The sequence below is a fragment of the Trichoderma gamsii genome (assembly GCF_001481775.2).
Source record: "Trichoderma gamsii strain T6085 chromosome Unknown Scaffold_16.2, whole genome shotgun sequence".
Classification (NCBI taxonomy): Eukaryota; Fungi; Ascomycota; class Sordariomycetes; order Hypocreales; family Hypocreaceae; genus Trichoderma; species Trichoderma gamsii.
The window spans coordinates 70,160-96,149 of NW_020171353.1; the positions used below are offsets into that span (position 1 = coordinate 70,160).

The 25,990-nt window shown below is 52.1% G+C and overlaps 8 protein-coding genes across 8 annotated transcripts; 5 read left to right on the top strand and 3 right to left on the bottom strand.

Annotated features, from left to right (window-relative positions):
* Positions 1–1,454: 1,454 nt before the first annotated feature.
* Positions 1,455–4,895, top strand: TGAM01_v205181 (hypothetical protein; the record flags this gene model as incomplete). Its single annotated transcript, XM_018803429.1, has 1 exon — positions 1,455–4,895. One exon carries the CDS (start codon positions 1,455–1,457, stop codon positions 4,893–4,895), a length of 3,441 nt encoding a protein of 1,146 aa, XP_018663467.1.
* Positions 4,896–5,223: 328 nt separating this feature from the next.
* On the bottom strand, positions 5,224–6,058 carry TGAM01_v205182 (hypothetical protein; the record flags this gene model as incomplete). The annotated part of the gene is made up of 2 exons (XM_018803428.1): positions 5,224–5,930; positions 5,986–6,058. 2 exons carry the CDS (start codon positions 6,056–6,058, stop codon positions 5,224–5,226), a joined length of 780 nt encoding a protein of 259 aa, XP_018663466.1.
* A 928-nt stretch (positions 6,059–6,986) lies between these two features.
* On the top strand, positions 6,987–7,533 carry TGAM01_v205183 (hypothetical protein; the record flags this gene model as incomplete). Its single annotated transcript, XM_018803427.1, has 2 exons — positions 6,987–7,010; positions 7,072–7,533. The coding sequence occupies 2 exons, from the start codon at positions 6,987–6,989 to the stop codon at positions 7,531–7,533; spliced, it is 486 nt and encodes a 161-aa protein (XP_018663465.1).
* Positions 7,534–8,926: 1,393 nt separating this feature from the next.
* On the bottom strand, positions 8,927–12,235 carry TGAM01_v205184 (hypothetical protein; the record flags this gene model as incomplete). Its single annotated transcript, XM_018803426.1, has 1 exon — positions 8,927–12,235. One exon carries the CDS (start codon positions 12,233–12,235, stop codon positions 8,927–8,929), a length of 3,309 nt encoding a protein of 1,102 aa, XP_018663464.1.
* An 8,724-nt stretch (positions 12,236–20,959) lies between these two features.
* TGAM01_v205185 (hypothetical protein) lies at positions 20,960–21,868 on the top strand (the record flags this gene model as incomplete). The annotated part of the gene is made up of 3 exons (XM_018803424.1): positions 20,960–21,048; positions 21,304–21,431; positions 21,603–21,868. 3 exons carry the CDS (start codon positions 20,960–20,962, stop codon positions 21,866–21,868), a joined length of 483 nt encoding a protein of 160 aa, XP_018663462.1.
* A 1,086-nt stretch (positions 21,869–22,954) lies between these two features.
* Positions 22,955–23,365, top strand: TGAM01_v205186 (biphenyl-2,3-diol 1,2-dioxygenase; the record flags this gene model as incomplete). The annotated part of the gene is made up of 1 exon (XM_018803423.1): positions 22,955–23,365. One exon carries the CDS (start codon positions 22,955–22,957, stop codon positions 23,363–23,365), a length of 411 nt encoding a protein of 136 aa, XP_018663461.1.
* Positions 23,366–23,837: 472 nt separating this feature from the next.
* TGAM01_v205187 (HIT domain-containing protein) lies at positions 23,838–24,437 on the bottom strand (the record flags this gene model as incomplete). The annotated part of the gene is made up of 1 exon (XM_018803422.1): positions 23,838–24,437. The coding sequence occupies one exon, from the start codon at positions 24,435–24,437 to the stop codon at positions 23,838–23,840; it is 600 nt and encodes a 199-aa protein (XP_018663460.1).
* A 907-nt stretch (positions 24,438–25,344) lies between these two features.
* On the top strand, positions 25,345–25,898 carry TGAM01_v205188 (DNA-directed RNA polymerase I, II, and III subunit RPABC4; the record flags this gene model as incomplete). The annotated part of the gene is made up of 2 exons (XM_024549590.1): positions 25,345–25,559; positions 25,859–25,898. 2 exons carry the CDS (start codon positions 25,345–25,347, stop codon positions 25,896–25,898), a joined length of 255 nt encoding a protein of 84 aa, XP_024405623.1.
* Positions 25,899–25,990: the final 92 nt, after the last annotated feature.

The following is a 25,990-nucleotide window of genomic DNA, read 5'->3' on the forward strand; positions in this document are numbered from 1 at the left end:
GACGTCCCATCAACAATCTCGCCGTCAGAAATCTTGTCAATAAGCTGTCCAGACAATGGCACTCGCCGGCCCCATTGTGGCATTTGCAATGCGAGCTTTGCCAGCAAGAGCAACTTGACGCGGCACAAAAACAACCGATTTTATTATGTTTGCACTGTCCCAACTTGTGGGAAGTTCAACAAAAAACGATTCAACAGGAAGGATAATTTTAAGCGGCACATCGTGAAGCAGCACCCCGGAGCAGATCTTAAAAAGTTTGGTCTCTGAGCATGTCTTGAGCCACGCTGCCAGGCCATTGTACGCCCTACTTGGGATCGATGGGGTTTGACGGCCTCTGGCGTGATTCAAGACATACCAAGTCCTCACTGAATAAACAGATAATTGGGCTTCGCAAATTTAAACAGATAATTGGGCTTCGCAAAAAAGAACAGGTGTTGGGCTTCGCAAATCTAAACGTCATCGACTCTATCTCGGCGTAGAGTCGAAGTTGTTTAGATTTGCGAAGCCCAATATCTGTTATTTTATTGAGGAGCATAGAACATACACAATAAATATTTACGCTGCGCCATGTTCCTCTGGACTTATGTGAATACATGTTATTCGATCCAGCCGAAAGAAAGTATATGTGCATGTTGGCTACAAAGAGTAATTGCATCTTACCTTAATATTGCCAGTACCGAAGAAAAGTCTATTTGGGCCTCAGAAGAAGCCTATGCCAATTGCTGATGACTGTGAACAAGTATTCTATTTTCCCGAGAAAAAAACACAAGGCTTCGTCGTCTAAATGCAACTCAAAGTTTGCATTGGAATGCCTCGGCTCAGTTTAGAACAGGAAGAAGTCTACAGGCATTTGAACCCAGGCTGTGGCGACTCTTTAACCATAGAAAGGGTTCAAGATGGTCTTAATACTGATTTCTTTACATCCCATACCTACTGGGTCGTAAATACTAATAAAATATCAAGATGGAGATAGGAATTCTAGTATAAATGACTTACACCGCGTCTTATAAGCTTGAGGCAAGATGCACAGGCCGTCAACAACGAGCCTAATTTAGCGCTTCAACTGTCTCCCCAGAAAGCTGCAGGGGCTTTGCCGACCGCTAGTTCGGCCAGAACGCGCTCACCTTCAGATATCCATCCTCACACTTTTTTTTCCAGGGGTTCGACATATCGATTCTGCACACGAATATAGCTTCGCACAAGCATTGCGGCTATAGATAGACGTTGACTTCAGCTTACGAAGAGCTTATCGCATTTACACTTCCAGCGACAGCGATCGAATCCATTCATCTCTTACCGCACTCGAGCTCTGTCGCATCTCATGACGCGCCATCTCGACTGACCAGATTCACCGACCGCAAAAGAGCTGCATGCTGTAGCAACCATGCGCCGTTCCGCCATTGCATTGAATCCTATCGATTTGCACATATTACAATAGCTAGCATCAAGCCGCAATGCAAAGCGGCAGCCACGCAATTGGCGCCCGGCCCAACGGACGTCCCACGCCGTTCAAAGTGAATCACGCAGAACGCAAGCCGTTATTCTCCAGCAACACTGCGCAGCCCGACGAAAACGACGAGAATGGACTGCACGTGTACACGGCGAAGACGCCGGCTTTTGGACGGATAGGAGCTGCAGACAGTAAGAAGGCGAGGCCATCGTCAGACTTTGCCAATGCCAGCGTCGTCTCTACCGGCGGCACGCGCATCCCGCGAGGCAGCAGCCTGCCGCAGACGCGCCGAAAGCCGATATCGCTGCGTGAGGCCATGGAGATGGCAGAGGGCGAGGAAGAGGCAGCAAAATTAATGTCAGAGGCCGGCCTGGACAATCCTGAGCCCGTCGACGGGTCACCCAGCCCTGCGCCGCGGCCCTGGAGAACGAGGACAGCGTCTGAAGTATCAGAGCTGCGGCGGATACAGGGCGAGGACCCTCTGGACACGAAGGCGCGAAGCAAGATCCCGTCGGTGCGCAATCCCAGCTTCAGCGCGACTCTGGTGAGCGGCAAGGAAGCTGCGGTGGGAGCATCGCCAGCAAGGGCCACCCTGCTCAACGGCGGCAGCGGCCTCGCACGGCAGCGATCAAACGAGTTTGCCAACCCAGCTCTCCGTAATGCACTGCGATTAGGCCCTGGAACCGTCTCAACCACCGCTGGCTCCAGCAATGGCCTTCCCGATCTAGTCCCCGGCATCGAGGACCCGCCGTCTTCTGTCGATCCTGGACTCTCTGCAGCAACGCTGGTGCAGCAGTCTTCTCCGGACAAGAGCTTTGCGTGGCAGATGGATGAAGATTTTACAGCCGGCGAGCTGCAGATATCCAGCAGTCCTCGAGTTAGGACCGGGACCCGGCCATTTGCCAGCCGCCTGGGATACCGCGACGGTGAAAAGCAAGACTTTGATAGCTTACCTCGCATCTCCAACCCAGGGTCACGCAACACAAAACTGGACGAAATTCGATCACTCGAGCTCAAGGCAAACGGCAGCAACATTCCATTTGCAAGCTCATCTCGCCCAAGGCCGGCGAATACAAAGCTAGACGATATACGCACAAGAGAAGGGCAGGTAGAGCGCCAGATTCCGGTACCGAGCCGACACCTGGATACATTAAAGAATACGAGACTGGAAGAGATTCGGCAGCGCGAAGCCGACGGGGTATCAAAACGGGCATACGCCGCTGCTCGCCTTCAGGAAATCAAAGAACAAAACTCTATGGCACGCCCCCGGTCACCCGACGACGGGTTTAAATCTCGTGCGGCCTTTGGGCTTGCACGCCGGCGCCAGACCAAAACCGATGCCGCTGATGAAGAGAAGAAAGAGGAACTACCGCCATCTCGAATTGGGGGATTTGGCTTTGGAGGAATCACCGGTGGTTTTGGTAAGACGGCATCAGATACGCCCGCGACAGCCATTAAGAGAGACCCAATGCGCTTAGAAGCAAATACAGCAGCAAAGCTGGACAGTGAAGAGCAGAAAAAGGACACCGCAACAAAGCCCAGGCTGTTTGATCGCACATACGACGACAGAGACCTGTTGCGACGGCTGGCAAGGGCCGCCAGCTCGCCGACAGCTGAAACCGAGTCGCGTGCAAAGCAGCTGCCCACTACTGCGCCAGCTGAAGAAGATAAACAGGCCGCTCCCAGAACAATCGCCGATAGAATCGCATCTCGCCTGTTTGCTCCAAAGCGCGCTTCTTCTCTGCCCACCCCCGGCGCCAAAGCAGCGACTGACGCCAGCGCCAAGGAATTCGAAAAGCCAAAGCCCACGGTGGGATTCACTGGTCTGCAGCGCACGCGATCGATTGAATCAATTAAGAGCAAGCGATCCAGTATGCAGTCAGAGCCAGACCCGACCGACAGGATAGAGGCGGAGATGAAGCTGTTTGCGCCATCGGACAACCACTCCGAACGCGGCTCTCTTCGCGCGCCTTCTCCTCCTCTGGACGACGATTCGGACGGCGGCAACTTTAGGATCAAGGAAGAGTCAGCCGAAGATGCGACACCGAAGCCCTCCAAACCAGATCCTCTATCCATGCCCACTCCAAAAATAACCGGCGCCTATGTCGAAACACCAGTTACGGTCAAGTCAGAGAAATTGGCTCTCAAATCCGAAGACATACCAAAGCTGCGAGCAGATATCAAATCATCAACAGATCTCCTCTTCCCTGACAGGAAACCAACCTTTTCGTCCTGGAGAAATAGAGACCAAGACGTAGCTTCGGACCCCGGGCTGACTGATGACGGCGACTCTGTGATCTCGAAATCGGCCGTCGTGAGGAAGCGAAGGGCAAAGTCGCTCCCTCAACGCAGGCTGCCCGTCAAGAACTCGGCCAAGCTTCCCTCTGTCAAGGATGACATGATGGAGCTGCGCCGCGCATACAACATTGACGACTCGACATTTGACGATTTGGACGAGATTCTATCTGGCAGGAGTTTAATCAAAACTGCTAAAGACTGGAAAAGTCGCAGCTTCGGCCGGTCCTCGGCAGTGGATCTTGATATGGACCTTGATTCGGAGTTTGACTACGGCGATGTGATTAAGAGCGAAAGCAAAAAGGACATTCAACAGTCGAACTCGGACGGTGAAATGGCTGCCTATGAGAGAATGAATAAGACGTTGCAAACCGGCCTCTTGCGAATTCGCTCGGCAAAGCAAGGCATCGAACGCATCGAAGATCGCTTCTCACGAGCCCAACCACTCGCACAAGAAAAGAAGACTATGGCTAAAGCCCCCGAAGGCCACGAACACCATGGTCATATTGACCCCCAGGCAGGATGCCCGTACTGCAAATCGCCGGGCTCTACCGCAGTCGCCTATCTTCATCTCGCGCTGCCCCGGCTATACCACCAAGATCCTACTTTCCGCCTCACCTGGCTTGGTCTGCTTGTCTTTATTCTCTCCGCATGGTATGCCGCCGAGTCAGCCATGTGCGCCATGTACTGTCGACCAGCCACCTGCCCTGCTTCCAAATCGCCATGTGTGTGGTCCTTTGATGACCCGACAGATTTCGGAACGGCCATTCCCATCAAGCTGGACCAGTGGATCACTGGCGGTACAGGGCGCCAAGTGGCATCAGTCGTGTATGAGGAGGGTTACGATTGGATTGCCGACATGCAAGACTTGGCTTTGGGACGCGATATTGAGGACGTGGATATGGAGACGCTGTCGCCCGAACAGAAGCGTCGACATAGACGCCGTCTGAGAAAAAAGGGCCTCTTGACTGCGAGAGAACCGCGACCGGAAGAGCAGGCGAAATGGGACGAGTGGCGAGCGGCAAGGCTGGCCAAGGAGAGGGGTGAAGAGGTGAGAGATCGAGGACATGGCAAGAGTAAGAGCACGGCAGAGGCGACAGAGGATGAAGAGAGTGGATGGGTCAAAGTCAAGAAAAGCTGGGGGAGATGAGTTTTGGAGTAGCCTTTGCGTGCTGTGGGTTGTCACATTCTGTAGTTTTATATACGCTTCTTTTTTCTTTACAAAAAGGGTTTTAACGAGATAATGATGAGGGCTGGCGAATTGAAGAACGAAATGGAGTTATGGAAGTATAACAGAATGAAATAACGATGATACCATAAGGGTTGAATGATGTTTGATGCTTACACGTAATAGAAATATGCTTGTATTTTCCTAGGCTTCTAAAAGCAGCTCTCGTGACGCCAAAAACACCTTTTATCCAGCAATGGTATACAAAAAAGAGATTCAAAGAAAATAGGACAGCAGTTGGTATGGCCAGTTAGTTGTCCAGGCCGCCCCATTCATCGCCCTCATCACCCTCTGCGCCGGCCATATCTTCATCCTCCTCCTCCTCCTCAGTCTTCTCCGCCCACGGCAATCTCTCATCATCGTAGCTATCCGCCGCGCGCTGTCGCAAAGACTTGACAGGACACCTCTTCAGCGTCTCAACCAAAGCGCCAACCTTTTCCACAAACGCCTTTGCATCGTCATTGCCTTCTGTCGCAGCAGCAATAGCTCCCTCGCGCTCAAGTTCATCCACCCACACATCCAGCACATGCAGCCTCAGCCCCAGCGCAACCTTCTCCTCATCCTCCGCATCAAAGCACCATTTCGCAAAAACGCCAACAACCTGCTCCGTCAATTCACCCTTGTAGCCCTGCTCTTTGACAATTCTCACGTGCGCGCTGAAGACTCTTCTTACGAGAAGCAGAAACTTATCCAATCGCAGCGCCTCAATGTGCGGCCATTGCGTGCCGAGAACGGACCAAAACGCCGCGAGCCAGGGCTCGACGCAGGCAGGTTTCAGGCCAGACACGAGATTGGCGAGGTCGGATGCGAGAGCCTGCTGAGGTCGTGGGCGGTCGGTCATCCAGAGGGCGTAGTAGAGGCCTGTCCAGAGCTTGCGGGCGTCGAGGGGGGAGAGGGATTGGCGGGAGGAGAGGAAGGACTGGAGGGAGGCAAGGGATTCGGTGCGGAGTTTGCGGTCTGCTGAAGAGTTAGCTGGCGTTGTACTTGAAGAGAGGGGGGTGTAAAGACGAACCGCTTGAGGCGAGGTTTCTGATAAAGGGCATCTGCTGCGCTTCTTGCGCAGAGACGGCGGCGGAGGCAGCCATTGTGAGAGAGAAGTTGGTGTGATTTGGCGAATAAAAGAGAGTTCAGCAATCCAGTCAAAATCTCTTGTTTTGTGCCAATACTAAAGTCGGTTGGGTGGAGTTGCAGATTGTGGTGAGAAAGTTGCTGCAAAAAGACGTCCTAGCATAAATTTTGCCCGGCCTCTAAAGAAAAAATCAAGGTGAAGCTTCGGTGAGCGATCCCGGTGAACGATAAGCCCCACCGCCACTGACCGAGATCAGGTACTTGACTCCCAAGGCAGTGCACCTCAATAAAAGCCACCGCTTTCCAAAACAGGTAGCGACTGATTATTCATCCCCAAGTAATCAAATCATCTGCTGCTGCCCTATGCTATCAGCCATTCCAAATCACTGACTGATACGCGCATCAGATCTGGGTTTTAATTCCAACGTTACCACCTCCCAGGTACCAGATACTTTGCATATCATCCCCCTAGGCTGCCTCTTTTTGCCCTGCCCTCTGCCCCGCGCCCGGCCATAGCGGTACTTCCTCTTAAGAGGCCCTTGAAACCCCACCATCCGTCATACCAGTCTTCGAGTCACAGGTACATGCATCCCCGAAAGGCGGAACGTTCTCGATTTTCTGCCAACCAACTGTTCTTCGCTTGCTTCTTTTGCTTCTTCTTCTCTTTTTCCTTTTAAAACCCATCTTTCCCCGTGCTCAAGCGTGTGAATCCAATATACTTCCTTAAAACGACACGACACGATACGACTCGACGTTATTTCGACGGGAGCTACAGACGAGCGTTCGAGCGATAACGATACGAAGAAGCTATCTTGGCATACATACAGACAGCAACCTCTCCATCTCGACACGAGCAGACGCATCTAGAACCTCTCTAGAGTATCAGACTACTCCAAATCCTCATCTCTTCAGCTCTTCCACACACAAACAAAACCATCCTCCAAAATGTCTACCAAACGCATCACAAAGGTTAGTCTTCCATCCCCTCCTCCCCCAAACACCAAACAAACACCATCCTAACACCATCCAGGAATTCGCCGAAGTCTCCCAAACGCCCCCCGAAGGCTTCACCGTCTCACTCCCCCCCAACGCCTCCGTCCACACCTGGCACATCACCCTCCAGCCGCCCCCCCAATCCGCCTTTTTCCCAGGCCGTTTCGGCATCCTCCTCACCCTGCCCACCGACTACCCCTTCAAGCCCCCCGTCGTCAAGTTCGTCACCCGCCTCTACCACCCAAACGTCACAAACGACTCCCTCGGCAACGTCTGCCTCGGCATTCTCAAGCCCGAGAACTGGAAGCCCAGCACCAAAATCGTCTCCGTGCTCGAGGCCGTGCGGAACCTGCTCGTCGAGCCCCAGCCCGACGACCCGCTCGAGGAGCGCATCGCCGACGAGTATCGCAACGATAGGCCCACGTGGGAGCAGAAGGCCAAGGCTCAGGTCACTAAGTATGCGCTTGAGGACCCGGTCTTTCCGGCAACGGCGAATTAGAATCTCTCTAAGAATCTGGAGCGGCTCTCTTTTTACAATAATAAATAGGCGAAGGGGGGGGGAGGTAGGAGTTGGGAGCGGACTAGAGTTTCACACCAACAATCGAGAAAGAGAGAGAAAGGCTTAGAGAAGCCAAAAGGGTCCACAAGTCGTTGGTACATGGGCGTCATATGACGATGGCAACGGGTATAAAATGGAGAGTTCTGCAAGTTTGGCTTTGGCTTTCGATACTTACATGGCGGAGATTGCGAAACGGACGACTACAAAGGATGAAACAGCATTGGTAAAGGCCAGCAGGAGCATAGTATTTAGTGTTTGTTTTGATTTGTTTCTTAAGCAATAGAAAAAAGAGCCGGCTCTAGCCAGCTAGCAATCTCATAACTCGACAAATGTTCTCTTACATACTCTATTGTACCTCTGCAAGATTGGTCAAATCAGTATCAAGTCCACGAAAATTCATTTCACACGTATACACGTATAAAAAGGACTACAAAATTTAGAAAGAAAGTCTTCGTTTCAAGAATTCATTCATTGGCCGTGCACAAACCCGTGTCTGTCTATAAAGTGGTATAAACACGCCAGTGTCTTTTGTGCCAAATTACTCCTCCGCCCCAAAAAGCTCTTTTTTTTACTCTGGCCCTTATTCTATCCAAGTCAAACACACAAAAATAAGAAAGAGAAAAGGAAAAGGAAACAATGAGATTTTTGTACATGCCCATCCTTCTATGCTGCGCACCACAGATGTAAGAAATAAGAGAGAAAAAAACAATCAAGCAAGCAGAGAAAGGGTAGAAAACAGGGCAGACAAGATTATCAAGTAACACAAAAAAGGTGCACATCTCTTTCATGTATCTCGCTCAAGCACTCTATTCTCCCACCTCTTCTGCTTCTGTTTGTTTTATTTGCAACAAGCATCCGTCCAAGATCCTCTAACAAGGGGGTCCTGCCACAAGTCGCAGCCGTAACCGTCGTCATGGCATGTTGGTGAAATCGAACAGTAGCGCTACCTCTTTCAATTCCACCAACACGCCAGTATGAATAATAGAAAAGTAGTGGAAAGTTTGAAGAAAATTAAGGATAGTGGTAGTAAGAAACAAAGGAGAAAAACACGCTGTGTTCGGAAATACCTGGTGAAAAGGTAGAAAAAAAGAGGTGAATGAAAATGCTTATGCTTCATATGCAGATGCATCGTAGCCACTGTCTGGGCCATTGGATGGCATCTCCCTCAAACGCCTGCCGTGCTATGGGTGAAATGAAGAAATGGAAAAAAAAAGAAGAGAAGAGAAGATTAAAAAGTATGAGAATCGAAGTAAAACCGAAAGTGGAAATAAGACGCCGGTGGTATCAATGCAAAAATCTAGCCTCCCCCAAGCTAAAAAGCTTTTTGTTTCTTTTATTTCTTCAGTCCAAAAAGACCGCCCTTTTTCTCCCCTTCGGCGTCTCTGCCATGAGCTCCGTGGTGCGTTGCAGCTTTACTACGAGACCGCAAGAGAAGATCCTGCTGGGCCTTGTCACGTCGTTCTTGCCGGCGCTCCTCAATCACTTCTTGGCTGAGGTGATTGAAGCCGTTGCGCCTCTTGAAGCAAGTCTCCAAAACTTTGTTTGCGTCTAGCATCTTCCTGGGCATAGACTGGACCACGCCAAACATTTCCATCGGATCTCCAATCGCCTTGATTTCGGCTTCTCCCAGCTTGAAGATGGCCAGGGCAACTCGGAAAAGCGTCTTGGATCCCTCGTAGAAGAAGACGTCCCAGACACGAAGCGTTGTCTCGATGGGCAGTGTCCCGATGTAGCAGCTCATGAACCAAGCAGTCATGCAGAGAGTAATGGGAGGAAGTCGCTCGGATGACAGCGCCAAATGAGGTTCCTTCCTCTTCAGTCGAAGCGTCAGCGGCGAGGGCGTCAGCGGTGACTTTCGCATGGACATTGATTTGCTAGTCATTGGCCTGGTCAGCGGCTCGCCGCCATCGAGCTCCCCTCCAATCTTATCCCACACCGCAGGCATCGTATCCCGGAGCTCAGTCATCAATACTCCCAGATCCACTTTGGAGCCCTCGAGGCTCATCTCGTGCGTGCCAGGGAGATAGATGTGGGTGATGACGTTGAGCAGCCAAAATGCCTGTTCCTCTGTGTCCACAAAGAGAAGCAAAAGGCCGGCGATGAAGTTGAGGCTCTGGCAGTATCCGATGCGAGGGTTGTAGACGGCAAAAGCGAGCAGAACGCGACGAAGCGAAGCAATGAGCGGCGGCTCGCCTTGTAGTCCAACAGGGCCAGGTCCGCTGCCGTCCAAAGCCGCGCCTCTGACTGTGGATTGGCTTGCCCTCTCGCTGCTAGTCGTGGTGTCAAGCATCTCGGCGGTGGCTTGCGAAGGTTTGAACTGGATGTTGTCGGGAAACGTCCGGTGAAGGTCACGCTCGATGGCCTCAACGTCGACATGTTTGGCTTGTCTCAACAACAGCTTGTCGTATAGACCGCCGTGCTTGGCCAGAATAGCAGGGCCGCCTGCGTAGTAGAACCACGCAGCTCCTCTCCAATCGGGCGGGATGCCTTTGCGGACAAAACGCTTCGTCTTGGCATTCGGAGATGGGAAACGTTGTGGGCGGTCGGTCATCAGCGCGCTGTCCTTGAGGTAGGAAACCCACTTCTTGCGCCGGCGAGCGAGGTACTGAGAGTATCCCTTGTCCCAAGCATCATACTGGGCTATAGTGACGAATTGGTTTTCCTTTTTGAATCCATACCGATCACGCGCTCCCGGTAGCTCCGGCTTAGGGACTGGGATACGCGCCGATGAGGGGGATACCGATCGAGATTCAGGCGCAGAGGGAGGTGAAATGCGAGAAGGGTCTGGGCTGGGCGTGGCGCCTCTTGTGTGAATGCCGTCTGAGTCCACACCCGACTCGGCCGTTCTGGACGAGTTGCGATTTTCGGGAAACTCTAGGTCTTGGTCCAGGTCGTGATCCGGGTCGTGGTCGAGATCATGGTCGTGGGTGAGAGCAGGCACTGTTGATGTGAATGCAGTGCTGGAAAACAACATCTTTGATTGCCTGATTTCCATATCTAGGGCAGAGTGCTGAGCAGGCACCGGAGGCACCGGGTCGGAATCAAACTCGTCATCGTGAATGCGCTCAGGTACCGGTTCGGACCTGGCGGTGGCAGGACGGTGCATGACACTAATCATGTTGTCAGGGACAGTGTCCTGGAGTTCGGCCGATTCTTCCTCTGTTGCTTCCCCTATTGCTTCCTCCGTTGGTTCCTCTGTTGCTTCTTCGTCTATTACCTCTTCCTCATGTGTATGTAAAGTGGAATGCCCGTGCTCGAGCCCGTGCTCAGGTTCGTGCTCAAGCTCGAGGTCGTGGTCGTGCGTTGGCTCTAGCTCTGATTCTAGCACTGTCTCTAGTTCGGGCTGTTGCGCCTGCTCTTCCTCTAGTAGCTTTGGTAGAGAGTCCGGCTCTGGCTCGTGCGGGTACGAATCGTACGCAGAACTATAGCCAATGTTGTATTGATCGTCGTAGGGGTGGTGGTGATTGTTATTTAGTTGGTGGTAGTCGTTGTTGGTGTGGGTGTTGGAATCAAAATCTTCGTTTGCAAAGTCGTTGCCGTCGTCGTCGTCGTCACAGAATCCTCTCTCGTACATGCCCATAACATCTTCCAAGCTTGGCTCGTCAGTGTCAGCGTCTGCGTCTGCGTCTGCTGATTCTCCGTAGAGCGACAGAACAGAACTGTCTTTGGTCAAGACGCTGCTCCGTTCAGTCAAGGCAGTGGCGGGAATGGACGATGATGTAAGCTGGGACCTGAAGCTGGATCGCAGTTCGTCGTCGCTCATCCACGGAGCTGGCCCACTGGGCGTGGGAGCACTGATGGAGCTTTCGATGCGGTTGTTGTAGGCCAGAAACTGGGGGCGATGGCCGGCAATTGAGGGATGAGGATGTGCGCTCGCGTTCCTGGAGGAGCGGCCAGAGCTCGATTCGAGGTATTGGTATTCGGCAGTAGGGGGGAAAGATGGAGAGGCGGCATATGAGAGTGAAGGTTTTGAAGAGTCGAAAGGCTGTTGGGGGCGTTGCCAGGAGGGCGTGGGAGAAGGTGAAACGCTGGTCATCTCCGGCATGCGATCCGAGGGAGGGAGGTAAGCCAGCCGCAGGCTACCTAGGCCGACAGGGGGCGACTTAATACTGGCGCTCTGCTTCCGGGGTCTAGAAAAGTTCTCGACGGCAGGGGTCTCTGGCGTGCGCACTTCGGGGCGCATGGCCTTTGTCATCACAGCGTTTGTGGAATCCAGACGCAGAGGCTCTGGCGGCCCTCTCCTGCCGGTCGTCATGTCGCGCACGGGATATGTCGCTGATGCCGGCGCTGCGTGATGATGCCGATGCACGGGCTGCTGTGGCTGGAACTGGGGCTGGGGCGCCTCCTGCTCGAAGTGGCCGTACCGCTCATACCAGCTATTCTGCGAGGGCGATCGCGGAGGTATGGGAGACACTGGGCTGCGCAGCATCATGTGAGGGCCGTTTGCGATCGTGTCATAGCGCGGGGAGAGCGGCATAGGGGACAGCTGCGGCGGTCGTTGGCGGTCGTCGATGTTGCTGGGCTGAGGATGCGATGTCAGAGGCGCCGGAGGAGATTTCATGCGAGATGCGTAGTGCGATGCCTGGAGGTTGGAGAGGCTCTGCTGGCGGCCGTGGCCACCGCCCGGTTGGGAGACAGTCATTGAATTCATCAAATGTCCTGCCGTTAAGCCGTAGGAGCCCAGCAGCGACGACTGAAGGCGTTTCCCGGGCTCTATGAAGCCACCGCGGGGGCACGTGAGGCTGTCTGGTGTACAGATGATCTGCTGTGAGTGAGGCTGCACGAGATTCTCAGGCCAGGCCGCTGCCTCGACGGCGATGCTCGCCGACTGGATTCGTAGATGCTGCGGTTGAAAAGGGCGCTGCCCCGTGCCATTGCCGCCTGTGCACGCAGACTGTGATGCTGTTACGGAAAATGAATCGGCGAGGGGACCTGTCGTCGAAGAGACTGGTGCGGTTTCGGCTCACGGTCTAGGCCTCGAGCAGCTGAGCGCGGCTGGCGGGCTATTTTCGTAGAGCAACTGAGGCTGAAGCCGAGGATAAAAAAAGAAAGGATGGTGTGCAGACCTGTCACACAAGAAATCTCCACTGCAGTCAAGAATAGAAAGAGAGGGAGAGGAGATGCGGTGGCCAACGAGGCAGTCGTGCCATACAGGACGAAGCTTCCCAGGCAAAGGAGCGGTAATAGCGTGCGACAGCAGCTACAGCGCAGAGTGACCAACAGCGAGATTCGAGCGATGGAAACGCCTGGTTTCCTGCGCGACAGCAGACCGACTCGGGCCCGTCAATACCTTGAGCACGCTTGATGCAAAAAAGAGTAGCTCGTCGCTCTCTGTCAGTACGAATCACGCCCACCGCTGGTGTTGTGGCGGGTTATCGTCGTCGAAGTCGTCGAGCCGGTGTCGTCGAGCTTCCAGCGCAGAGCAGGGGTGACGAAAAGTCACCGTCATCAAAATTCTATACCCCGGCCGCGCAGTGGGAAAAAAACTGGAACAGCCTTTTATAGGGAGCCCGCTGTCAAAAGGATTGAAAGTAGAGCGTCTGGGTCAGCTGCAGGCTCCAGTGGCATTTGCCCGACAGCAGCGCCTCAGACGGCGATGGGCAGTCGTTGTGAGGATTTGGAGAAGCGGGAGAGGGAGGGGAACGACGCGAGCCACTGCTTTTGAGGGGTTGTGGTGGTGCTCAGGGCAGAATGCAGGCTGAATTCGAAGGCGTCAATCCAATATCGCGGCCGCCACCCATTCGCTCGCTCGCTGATGGCTGGCTGCAGGCCTAACAGCAATGCGCCGACAAAAGGGAATGCCGCCTGTAGCCTGCACGTACTTCAGTGGGTGGGTGGGCGGCGGCTCCCTACAGCAGGTCCCTAGGAGCGCACAGCGGCATGGCCTCGACGCTGCACGCTGCACGCTGCTTTGGAGCTCATGCAATAGCCTACAGTAGTGCTGGACCGGGCGCCAGCAGACGAGATGGAACAGGGGGCGGGCAGCCCCTGGAGAGGAAGAGCTGGCCCCTGGTCAGTAACGGTCAGGTACAGCCAGCTTAGCCCGTTTAGCTTCATCTGCTAAGAAAAACTAGAAAAAGAAAAGAACGTTTGATCCAGTTATTAGACACTAGCAGGGCCAAGAGAAAAAAAAAATTGGAAAAGAAGAAACTGCGCACAGCACAGCGCCCAAGCAAGCAATCAAGCTCAGTCCCCGCTGGACGAAGTGATCAAATCAAAGCGTGCATAAAGTGGCCGCTGCCCCGGGGCGCTGGTAATAAGCTCTTAGCGCACCGGACCCCTCCCATCCGGCCATCCGTACCGCTGCGGCCCTTGCATCTGGCCTGACGTTTTACTGGACCTGCATTGGCCTGCCCGCCACTATAACCGTACTTGGAGCGCCTAAATTGCGAAAATCCCACATCTGGTTGACGCCGGCAAGCTCTGTGGTCGCATTAGCGTGGATATCGTCCGGGGGGGATGCAAATTTTAAAGGAACATGGAGGAAGAAAAAAAGAGCAGATGGAGCTTTTGGGTTTTCCTTCTTCTTTAGTTCTATGGATCGTTTTTCGGAATACGAAGTTGGAGCATGCGGGATAGAAGTAGGAGCACGTACAGATTACCGCAGGCATGGGGCAAACCAGGCAAGAGCAATCAATCGTCCTGATGCAGCATAGGGGAATACACGTAATAAGTTGTAGCCGAGCGGGAAAAAGCTGCATCGTGGCCTCTATTACTACTTACTTCATTTTCCCCTATACACGTACACTTACCAATACGCCTCGGCACTTGGTCGCTACTTAGCACCGCATAACAACGACGCAGCCATGCCATGCTTCAGAAACAAAAAATCTCCGCTTCCCTCATGATCTTCAAAGCTTATGCATCAAGCCGGTGATTGGTGCAAACTCCGCGTCAGCTGCGTCATCATTACTGACATCGCGCCCGTTGTCACCTCTGTCGTCGTCGATTCTGGGAAGCTCGCTTTTCAGCTCTCCCGATGCTAGTTTTTCTCAGCTTCATGTGCCTAAATCAGTAGCGCCTCATGCCGTACGCACCACGGAAATGGAAGCTCGACAAGGGGCTGCGTGGCCCTCGGCACAGCCCTACGGGTGTCGTTGGCTGTCCTCAATGGCGTCTGCTCGTCATCTTGTCTAGGTATGTGTCTTCATGTTGTCTATCTATCATATCTGTCTCTCCCAAATTTCCTCAGTCCGAGACACGTGTGAGAAGGAGAGAAGGAATGCGAAACACAGTCCTCAAACCTCAAGGCCTCCCATAGCCATTATGATGTCGCTGATCGCGGCCTGGAGACAAGGGAAGGAGACAGAAAAAGTTCCACTGGCCAATATCGACTCCCGGTTCGTCTCATTTGGTGAGCATGCAGCTGTAAGGGCGCCCCTGTCCAGGCCCAATTTGCTGAAGAGGAGCTCCGGGCACCCGCGATCTCCAGTCATGCTTTTTACTCCATAGAATAGGTAAGCTTCGGATGAACCTCGTCATGAGCTTATGTATGTATCAACGCTTGCATGCAAGGCACAGACTCCCTCTTTGCATGCACTTTGGCCACCGTCGTGTCACAGCTCGAGGCCGTTGCTGCAAGAGCATGTACCAGTCCAGGCTATTGTTTTCAGAAAGGCACCACACCGTTTACTGTTAGCAAACAGCAGCATTGGTATATCGGCGTTTTCCTTTTCGAGGGAATATTTCACATGCTGCAGAGGGCCAAGCTGGTGTAGATCCATCTCCAGCTGCAGCGCTGTATTTCTTTGTCATTCATACCTGAAGGAGTGCATTTCTGCCTGTTCCGGCCCAGCTGCTTCACTCCGCTCAATTGTTAAAATGCCAATCAAGAGGACGTAAACCCCGGCTGCTTGTTGCAACTACACATTGACGGGTTGTTTAATCCATCTCGGGCCAGCCGTTGTCACTCCGTAGTTGACTCGAGCACGCGTAAATTTGCCGACTTGGCGGATTTAGTACATGCACCTACCATGTACCCAGCAACTCTCACTCAATCTCAATCTTTCCCCCAATCCCCTTTCTCTCCCTTGTCTGCAGATAGTCTCCTTTCGTTCTTTACTTTTGATCTTATTAAGATGACAGACTACGTGCATGGACCCTGGTACACCACGCGAAGAACATACCCTAAACGCTAATATCACAGCTTGTCATATTGCTGATCTCGTTACAGGTAGTAGAATTCGCCGGGTATCGCTGCTGTCGGCACCCGCTTGGCAATCGGCTATAAAGCACAATACGGTAACGTACGCAGAGGCAGCGTGGACATGTGCTGCGTCCTCCTTTTGGTGATTTCACGAGCCACTGACTCATGGCTCGAATGCGGACATGTAGGTACCTAATGCAGATACAGGCGTACTGATGGAAGGCCTCCCCCTCATTCTCCCTTGCATCACTTGCATCCTTAGGGGCTGTTCTGCTGTTAGAGGTTCAGGTAAACCAGCCACTGGCGGCTCCAGCTCTTTGCAAGCTTGGCGCGGCGCACTTTTCAGTACGCGTATTGCGACCCGACTCTGACAGCTACGCTACGCTACATATGAGCATTGACGTGTATACTGTCTGGTATGTAATTATTTGCCCTTTTTTATGCGACGGATGCATTACAGTTACCTGACTTGTGAAGGATCTTAATTGATTGGCTGTTTCCTAATCCATTACCTCGCTTCGCTCAAGACGCCACCAGCCGTAAGAACTAGGATCAGGAGGAAGCAAAGAGTAGAGAAGAAAACCCGACATTGACAATCATGAAAATGTAAAATGACAACAACTTGAGATACAGATAGCGTTTGGATAGTACTCAATACTAGCTGCTTAATTTTGACTTTAAACGTGGGTCACCGCTCAAGACGAGGCTCGTCCCAACGATACTCCCTGCTGCTCTTTCAATCTTAGATCTCCACGCGCTTCATCTCGTTTCGAGATACTATCAATCTCGCTCGATATCATGCAAGAAAAAAGATGCGATATAAGTAAACAATTATCCCTCAGATTGCTCTACCGCCGCATCTCCTTTTTCTCGCCATCCATTTCTCGCACATTCACTCATACTTGTAGTAGTTCTAAGCGATCTCTGCATGTCTTTCTCATTCTCCCTTGCATGCCAAGTACAAGCAGTATCAGCCAATCACCACGCCGAATGATTCCCCCCAAACTCAACCTCAGCTCCCTTGGGACTCTGGGAGACCGAAACAAGGAACAATGTTGCCTTAGAAGCTACGTGGCCAGCGAGGCTGCTGGCTCTAATGCAGATGATCCTTCATGGCTTGAGCTAGTTCCATGGCGAAACAAACAACTTGCCACCAGGATGGGGGCCGCGGTATGAGAGCCCGCCAATTGCCCTACCAGGTTTAATACTATGATGTTTTCAGCTTCGATGAACAAGGGGAGGAGGGGGAGTAAGAGAGGAAAAGGCCAGTCTTTCATTCCCTAGTACCATATTACTCGCTGAACTATACGCCATCACATTGGCATTAAATCGGCGAAGCCACGAGCAGCTTCGACTATCGTAGAAAACGACTACCACCAGTTCTTGACAACATGACAGGTGCTTTGAGGCTGCTGCTGATGTTGCCACATTCGTAGTAAAACAGGAACAGTATGGCGTCGAAGCTAGATTGACGATGTATCCAGCACCTATATGTCATGACTCCAGATGCTACCTCGGCAAATTTTTACAGTTTTAATTGACCATTTCACATCTTTATATATAGTGATAGCCAGTATCAGTAATAATCTCTAAATCTTCCTTTTACGGCAGAAAGTGCACAGCAATCATAGCGACAAAGCATGGCACATCTACTTGCTACTTCCGAGCACAGATTTGGATGGTAGCTTACCTATCAAATCTCTACGGATTTGTATAGGGCAACTTGTAAGAGCTGAAAGCCATACCACTAGGAAGTCACCCTTCCCATCCTCGTTGTAAGGGCTCTTCGCTGCGAACAATGTATGTACGCTTTCCCTTGAAGTATCGCCGCTCGCTGCTGAATCTTAATGGTCTACTAACATAGCCAGCATTCATACCTAAGTAAGCAACTTAAATATGATGTCAACTATAGAATAATTGTTCAGATTAGGGCTCAGCGTCTTGTTATATGTTTCAGTGATCTACCTACGCTAAGTCAATTCACGATGTGAAGTCGTCATCTGTCGTCATCAGCGTATCCCGCTCTTTTCTCTCCATCTTCAGAAAGACTTGCCAATCTCTCTTGATATCAATATACCCCCTTGAAAAACTTCAACACATTATGTCGCGTTATATTAACCATCTCTCTCCAATTATTACACAGGTCAATAGAATCGTCTTCCCATTCGGGTTAACATTGAGTTCTTAGCTTTAACGGCGCAACACCATTTTAATGAGCATATTGAGGAACATTGAAAACAGATGTCATACCTTGGCTTCTAAAACAGAAAATTACTTTATCGTAAAGCATCAGCCGTCTATTTCTGCGGACCTCTATTCACGTTTATTAGCACTCTGTCCTATTTTATTCCCCCGTTCATAGTATTCACTAAAAAATTTGTATGATATGTTAGAAAAATTACAAGTTAGTAAATTATATCTTATAAATGAGCTCCACGTAATATGTTATGCGGATGATGCAGTTACCATTCAGCATCAGAGATGAGATATGGGATATGCGGACCCAGGGATTATCAACAGTCATGGCATACCTTAGCTATACCATTGCAATCACATCGATAATTCTACATAGTCAACACTTTCTAATGATGATCATAATCTGAATCGCAATTATACCGACTTCCAAGCTGCTAGAATAGATGTCAAATCCTTTCATGCCCGTCTTGTAGAAGGCCGAATAGAAGAAGAAGACAGCGGTAGCGGCAGTGTTACAATTGGCCTAGTCTCCAGAACTGCCCCCGGTAGTGTTGAGAGAAGCTACAAGCAAAAAGACAGCGTAATAAAAAATTGCTGTCCTACATCACACATCGAGTCCCAGTTACATGTGGCAATACCAATATGGACTTACTCTCTTGCAATATATGAGCTTCTTCAAGCTATTTAGGGCGTATTGTGTCATGATTGAAACTACGTTGCAATTACTGCAGAAGCATTCAAAAGAGAACACGACGTATATCTCAGATGTCAATCCCAATGAGATTTGTGAGGGAGGTTCCAATGCTGAGCCCTGGCAACGGGAAAAGGAGGCTGTACGTATTTGTCACTCTAAATAAGTACAAGCGACGCCTGTTTCAGTGTAAGTCTACGAAGTAAATGCAATTACTCTGGTAGTGAGAGTAATGAGTGTAACGAGTAGGTAACAATGGGCCATTTATCATGTGTATTACCCCAGGATGCGCTTGTACGGCAAAAACCGCGGACCAAGTGGAGCTCTGTTATAGTGCCGCTGACGGCCGAATAGCAGAGAATGTGGTGTCTGGAAGGGGAAATCAGCCAGGACAACGTGCATTGGTGCGGCCCGACGATAGGCGACCCCATTTTGCGCTTTTGCATCAGGGGTGGGCAGCCCTGAGGAAAAAAAAGAGAGACAGAAGACAGACAGGCAAACAGACAGAAAAAGAGAAGCGAGGGAGGACGATGGAGAGTGAGAAAAGCTCCCCCCACAGGTGGAATGCAGTCGCGCGGCTTTGCTTTGTTGCTCGTTTTGCCCCTTTCCTAGCTCGCCGATTTCCCCTTCTTTTTTGTTATCTCTTCGTTCTTCCACTTTTCTCGCATTTTGTCGCGCCAATGGGGTTCGATGGCGGTCAGCACGAAGGTAGTTCTAGCGAAGCGCGCACTGAGACTACGGCTGAGGTTGGGCGCTGCAGCTTGGAAATTAGCACCCGGGGCCATTTTTGGGGTTTAGCAGATGCTGGTCTGATCTGGCCTGGATCTGCCGCGTTATTTCGTGCGACGGTCTGAGGACGAGACGAGAGCATCAATGGAAGTAGCGCTGAGCAGCACAGCCATGGGAGTCACGTGGCATGATACAATTGTTGCTGATCGATGACGCTCGACGGCTCCGTCCAGCGTAGCACGCGGCTGCAGGTACGTACACTAAGATTTCCGGTATCCGTCGCTCTTACGCAGTGCTGTTTTGTAATCCATCCTACGCCTCAGTTTCTGAGGGAGTGAGTTCGTGGATGGACGTGTCTCTGTGTACAGCACGGTACAGCTTCAGACAGACAGGTACGGCAAGTACATGAGGGTCTGCAGACAACTCAGGCTGCTTCTGCTCCCAAAGCCGGAACCTCCCAACATCGGAACGGGGGCGTGAGCCTTGCTTTGTCGTGCAGAATCGCATGTACCTTTGGAGGAGCCTCGAGCGTGGAGCCGAAGCACGGCGCGACGGAGCCCAGGCTCGAGGTACCAGCAGCGTCCACCCGGCTTTCAAGCTTCTCGTGAGGTTCAGCCAAGGGCAGCGTCTTGCTCATCAGCCCCGTTTGCGGAATAAGGTAAGAAAAGCTGGAGCACCCTACGAGACCCCGTGGGCGTGATCCTAGATCGCATGCAAGTCTTAGCCAGCGCGGAGCTCACCCTGGCGCGCCTCCTGCGGCTGTGAGTGGCCGGCAGAGCTCTCGCGCTGCTCCAGTCGCCGGAGGGCCACAGCTCCAGCCCCGCTACGTCCACGCCCTCCAGCGGAGGATTCTGGTCGTTGCGGTGCAGGTTTGCTGCTGGAGAGGAGAGGCTCGCTCGCAGGCGATGACCAGGCTGGGCTGGGCGTGGCTGGGCGACTCGAGTCTGGCTCTGGCTCTGGCTCTGGCTCTGGCTCCCCTCCTCCGTACCTACATCAAAGGCTCGTGCTCTTTTCGTCCTTTGTCTCGCCGGGCCTACATGTACTAAAGTCCATCCCTACTCCACCCCAAGCAGCGGGTATGTCACTCCGCCAGTGACGACGCCAGCCAGACTCGCTGAGATATGGGCGATGCGACCCCAAGGCCGAGCGCTCGCCGGTACCTTGCCTGCGTTATCCGAGTACAAGTCTACACATGGAGCCTTCGCAGACCGCAGAGCCTCGCCAGCTGTACCGCCGCCTTTGCATTTAGCACTACCACTGTAGCAGCTCCCCTACCTAACCTTACCTCACTTTTCCTGACCTTGCCTAGCAGCCAGCCCAGTTGCAGTAAGACTGAGACGGAGAAGGCTCCCCCTCCCTCCAGCTCTCTGTCGCGCGCTCTGCTCTCTCGCTCTTTGTCTGGCTCCCCTACCTGGTCTTCCTTTTTTCCCCTTCCCTCTCTTCCTCTCTCTCTTTGATCCGTCTCACGTATAAAAGGCGTCCACTCCCCCCGAGCTTTTTGCCCTACGATCCTCGATCACGTCTCGATATCCTCAATTGCACCCTTCAGTCTACTCTGTGTCTCTGTTCCGTGCCCATCCGTCTTATACAAGCCATCACATACCATGTCTACCCGAAAGCGCACCCGTGACGAGGAGGACGAGGAGGAGCTCGTCTCTCTCCCTGAAGAGGATGATGGAGAAGAGGAAGAAGAGTAAGTGATTGACACGCCCTGTTTTGCCTTATGGCCATGGTTTTGCCCTTGAGCGAGGTGCGCTCGCCGCCAATTGAGGTTGCTGCCGGCAGCCTTTCGCACAGCCCACCTTGCATTCTGGCACCATGCTGGAGGTAGCTATAGCAGCTTTCCCAGCCTCTTCCGCGCCCGCCCTCTCTGTCGCAAGGTTGCCGTCTGCAGTTCGCTGATCGCTGGAAATCCTACTGGATGCAATTGTGCTAACTATTCTGGCAGATACATCTCCACTGGAGATGAAGAAGAAGGCGACGATGACGACGCCGACGAGGAAGAAGAGGACGTTGATGAGGAGGATGAGGAAGAGGGTGACGGCGAAGCTGGAGATGCAGAGGCCCCAGTGAATGGTGAGTTGAAGCTACCCGGATTCATGCTGGCGACAGCAGTACAATAGCTCTTGAAGCTTGCGGCATTGCAACTAGGCGCACGCCGCTGCGGATAGATAGCGCTTCTGCTGCCGCTACGGCTTTCTCCGAGTCAAGGTCATTGAGGCGACGCCAAGGCTAACACGCAACCAGGCGCTCAACCACCACACAAGAAGCGCAAGACCGCTGAGGAGGAAGACGTCGACAACGGCGAAGCTGCCGACGAGGAAGACGCGCAAGAGGTGGAAGAGGAGAAGGCCGCAGAGGACGATGCCGAAGAGGCCGAGGAAGATGAGGCAGAGGAAGACGCTACCGAGGACGCAGCCGATGCTGCCGCCAAGGACGTCAAGGTGTCTGAAGTCCCTGCAGCGACAGACACACCGGAGCCCAAGGCTGTCACTGCCGGAGGCGACGAGTAAAGGAAACTACCTGTATGAAAAACAAAGAGACGTACAATTGGTTAGTTAGGTAGTCTTCGGAGCTGCGCGCAGGACTGCTAAAAGGGCGGGAGCGGTTCCGCGCACTTTGGCTGGCGATTTGATGATGGGCATCTAGGTACCTAGGATAAGGCATGGATTTGGATGGGGATAACAGGCCCTCTCGGTCATTTAGGTAATGATTCGTATCTGACATTGCGTATCTCGCAATTCTGAAAATAAAGAAACGTATTGCCCGCCGATATGGACTCTTCTTTTCTTAATTATTTTGATCTTTTAATGCAAGCTTTGGATGGCTTTTGTGTGCCCGGGAATTGGACGTGCGCTTGGGCTCGCGGTGCTCTTGCTGATTTCGGCCCGTGCCGGATCATGTTCCGATACCTAAAGTCGGCTTCTTGGAATGGCCTTGGCAAGAGAGCAGATCCTACGGTTATATGCGTTTAATAAGCGAGCAGGTACCTGTGCTTTGGTGAAACAACCCTTTGAATGTTTTTTGGCTAGATATTTTGTTTAGGGGAGTGTTATGTACGTAAGGTGAGATGAGATGATGGGATCGAATGCTATATTGCCTGAGAATGATTAGGCTGGGATATGACGAGAAAAGGTCCATAAACTAATACATCGCAGATGGACTACGATTCCCTAAGTTTAGAAAATATTACCTTCTAGAGATTCAAATTTATGCATATAATTACGTCAAAGCCATCTGAACGATATATACGCATGGACATAAGTTGGAGGGAGTAGCCATCTACCTACTACATGTACTCTTCACCCAAGTCTCCAAGCTCGGCTGCTGCTCTGGCTCATACTATCCGACCACTACAATGAATATTATTGGAATGCCGTGTAAAAGGATGAAGTGAGACGGCAAAGAGCCGATTAGATCAATCGGCGTGCGTGGGGCAGCGCGAAATAGAGTGTGTGCCACCTCTTTCTCCTTATATCCGGACTGGTTGCTTCATCTTGTGAGCATCCCGATTGCTTAAGAATCCAGCGCAGTGCACTATTTCAATTTGAGCATTCAATTATTTCCTTTTATATATCTACTTCTCACCCTGCTTCATCATGTCCCGCGCCCTCGCAGCCGTCAAGTCCCTCGACCACCTCGTCCTCACCTGCGCCTCCATCCCCCGAACCGTCTCCTGGTACACCAAATACCTCGGCATGAAGCAAGACGTCTTCACGCCGCCCGCCACTCCCAATACGCAGCGCGTGGCCCTCAAGTTCGGCACGCAGAAGATTAACCTGCACGAAAAGGGCAAGGAATTCGAGCCCAAGGCGTTGACTGCGCTGCCTGGCACGGCGGATCTGTGCTTCTTGGTGGAAGAGGGCGTGGATTTAGATGAGGTGAGGGAGGGCTTTGAGAGGGATGGCGTGGAGGTTTTGGAGGGCGGGAAGGTTGTTGCGAGGACGGGGGCGGTGGGGAGGATTAGGAGTGTTTATGTGAGGGATCCGGATGGGAATTTGATTGAGTGAGTGGTCTTTGTGAAGATGTGTGTTTCGTGATGTGCTGATCCTGGTGATGCGATATTAGGCTTTCACAATACGAAACGTCATGAAATGGTGAGATGTTCAGGATAATCCATTGTTTCATAGAAGATATTGACTCCGTATTGTTTGACAAATTCTTACAGAATAGAGATTCCAAGTCTTCCTATTTCATATTATGGTCAAAGTCTGTCCAGCATCAACGCCTTTATGATAAGTAGTTAACGACAGCCTGGCGGCTAATAAGAAAGTAAACCTTTGATTTACTTGATGTATATCCATTCAATTCAACGAAATAATATATATACCACGGCTTCAACGCTCGTAACGACAGCTATTCTATCTGTTCTAAGCAGGCTCAAAAAACACTCTAATCGCTCTCCGGCCATCATATGTATGCCGCTGGAAGAAGAATAAAAGACCAAAACCAACACAATAATCTTGTAAAAAAGTGCGCCCATCACAGTTTCTGCGAATGCTTCTTCCTCCTCTCCCGATCATCCTCCTCCTCCCTCAGTATATCCGCAATCTGCTGCCTCAGCTCCTCCGCCAACTGCTCCGCCTCATCCTCATCCAGTTCCTCCCTCTGGCCCCTCCCAAACATGGTGAAACTCTCGCGATACCGGCCACTCGCGCGAATCTCCGGCCGCGGGATCAAGTGGTAGTGCATGTGCGGCACGACCTGGGCCGCCGCCGCGCCGTTGTTCTGCACCACGTTCCAGTCGGCGATGCCCGTCGCGCGCACCAGCGCCGCGGACAGCAGGCGGATGTAGCTGCCCAGCTCGCGCGCCTCCGGGTTGGTCACGTCGGTGAGCTTCGGGCGGTGCGCGCGCGTGCACAGCAGCAGGTGGCCGTGGCTGAGAGGCAGGATGTCGAGGAAGGCAATGGCCGTGGGCGTGGACAGCACCACAAAGGACGCCGGCTCGGTGAGGTTGGACGGGAATGGGTGCGGCGGGTTGATGGCGCTGAAGGGCGGGTGGGCGGCCGCGATGGCGCAGAAGGGGCAGTCCTCTTCGCGGACGGTGGGAGGCGGGAGAGACGGGTCGAAGGAAGAGTGCATCTCGGCGGATTGGTGGTGGTGATGGTGTTGCGATCTTGCTGCCCGTCTGTCCATTGTTTTGGTGTTGATGTGACCGAACTTGTGTATAGTGGTAGATGTATTCCTAATCAATCAATGAATGCTGGAGTGGTATCGCGTAAATGTGCAGACTGATGACAGAGGAGATTGATGATGAAGGTGACAGGAAATCAAGTCCGGATTGAGTCGTCGCAGATCGTGTTCGTCGCTCTGCACTTCTTTAGCTCGGCCAGAATCGCATGATACAGCCTCGAAACCAACGCTCGGCCGGCTAACAACGACAGTCACCACAGTGATGAACCCTGCAAAAGCTCGGACTCCAATAAAGCACTGCCCTCTTTGCGCTCCTTCTCTCTCGTGTTGGACCAATTCGCGACAGTCGGCTTTCACGGTTATCGCACGAACTGCTGCAGATAATTCATCTCCAGGCATATGTATGACAGAGCCTGGGGTGCAGCGTCCACTTTGCCGAGGTATAGTGCGGCCTGTTGCAGCATCAGCTATGATTGGGCGCGCATTACTAAGTGAAGCAGGGCAGCTCGTTGCTAGCAACAACATCTAGGTAAAACTGGCAATGCGTATCATTAAATGTACAGTTCTACATGATTGATCTATTTCTTACAATAAATTAAATTGATGCATCAAAAAGAAAGCATCTTAATGAATTCCATCTTCTGATTTTCCACCTGCACTCACCACACACGGCTGCTTCATCACATCTATGTAAGCTCCCCTCACCGCCCAATTCTGCCGGACAAAATTCTCCTCCACCGCCACTATTTTCTCTCCCCCAAACTCCCGCCATCTCGCCAACGCCATCATAAACAGCCACCCATCCATCCGTCACCCCATCGCCCTCTCCCAAATACAACCCCGTTCACCGTTCAAAATGCCTCGCGAAGAGTACCAAGTCCCAACCACCTCCGGCGCCTCCTCCGCCGGCGCCATGACCCGCGGCGCAACCGGCGGCGAGCGTCACGACAGCCGCGCCGTCATGACCTACATCTGCGGCGACTGCGGCGGCAACGTCACCCTTAGCAAGGATGCGCTCGTTGCCTGCCCGCACTGCGCTGGCCGGGTGCTCTACAAGGAGCGTACCAAGCGGTGAGTTCGCCTTTGCAAGCTGAGGAGATGGATGTGAGGCTGACTTTAGGGGGTTGATGGTAGAATGGTGCAATTCGAGGCCCGATAGATGGGATGAGTGGGCAGAAGAGAAACATTTGACACGGCATGGAGAGAGACGAAAGCAACTGAATCTAAAGAAAAAGCGACAAAACCATAGATTACACACTCGAGGAGTTTTTGGGATACAACAAGGGATTAATCAAGGAGTCAGAGAAACTTTTAGTACTTGGGAAATTTAAATTTACATTTGACTTTGATATTACTTTTACTTTTTGCAGATATGCGCCCCTTCTTCTCTCAAATCTCCCAAAGTACTGACCTCTCAGAGGTCAGCCTTGTTTTCATCTTTGAAATCATGATAACCGAGACCCCTTTTTTATATCTTTGTGTTTTTCGCTCGACTTTTCCAA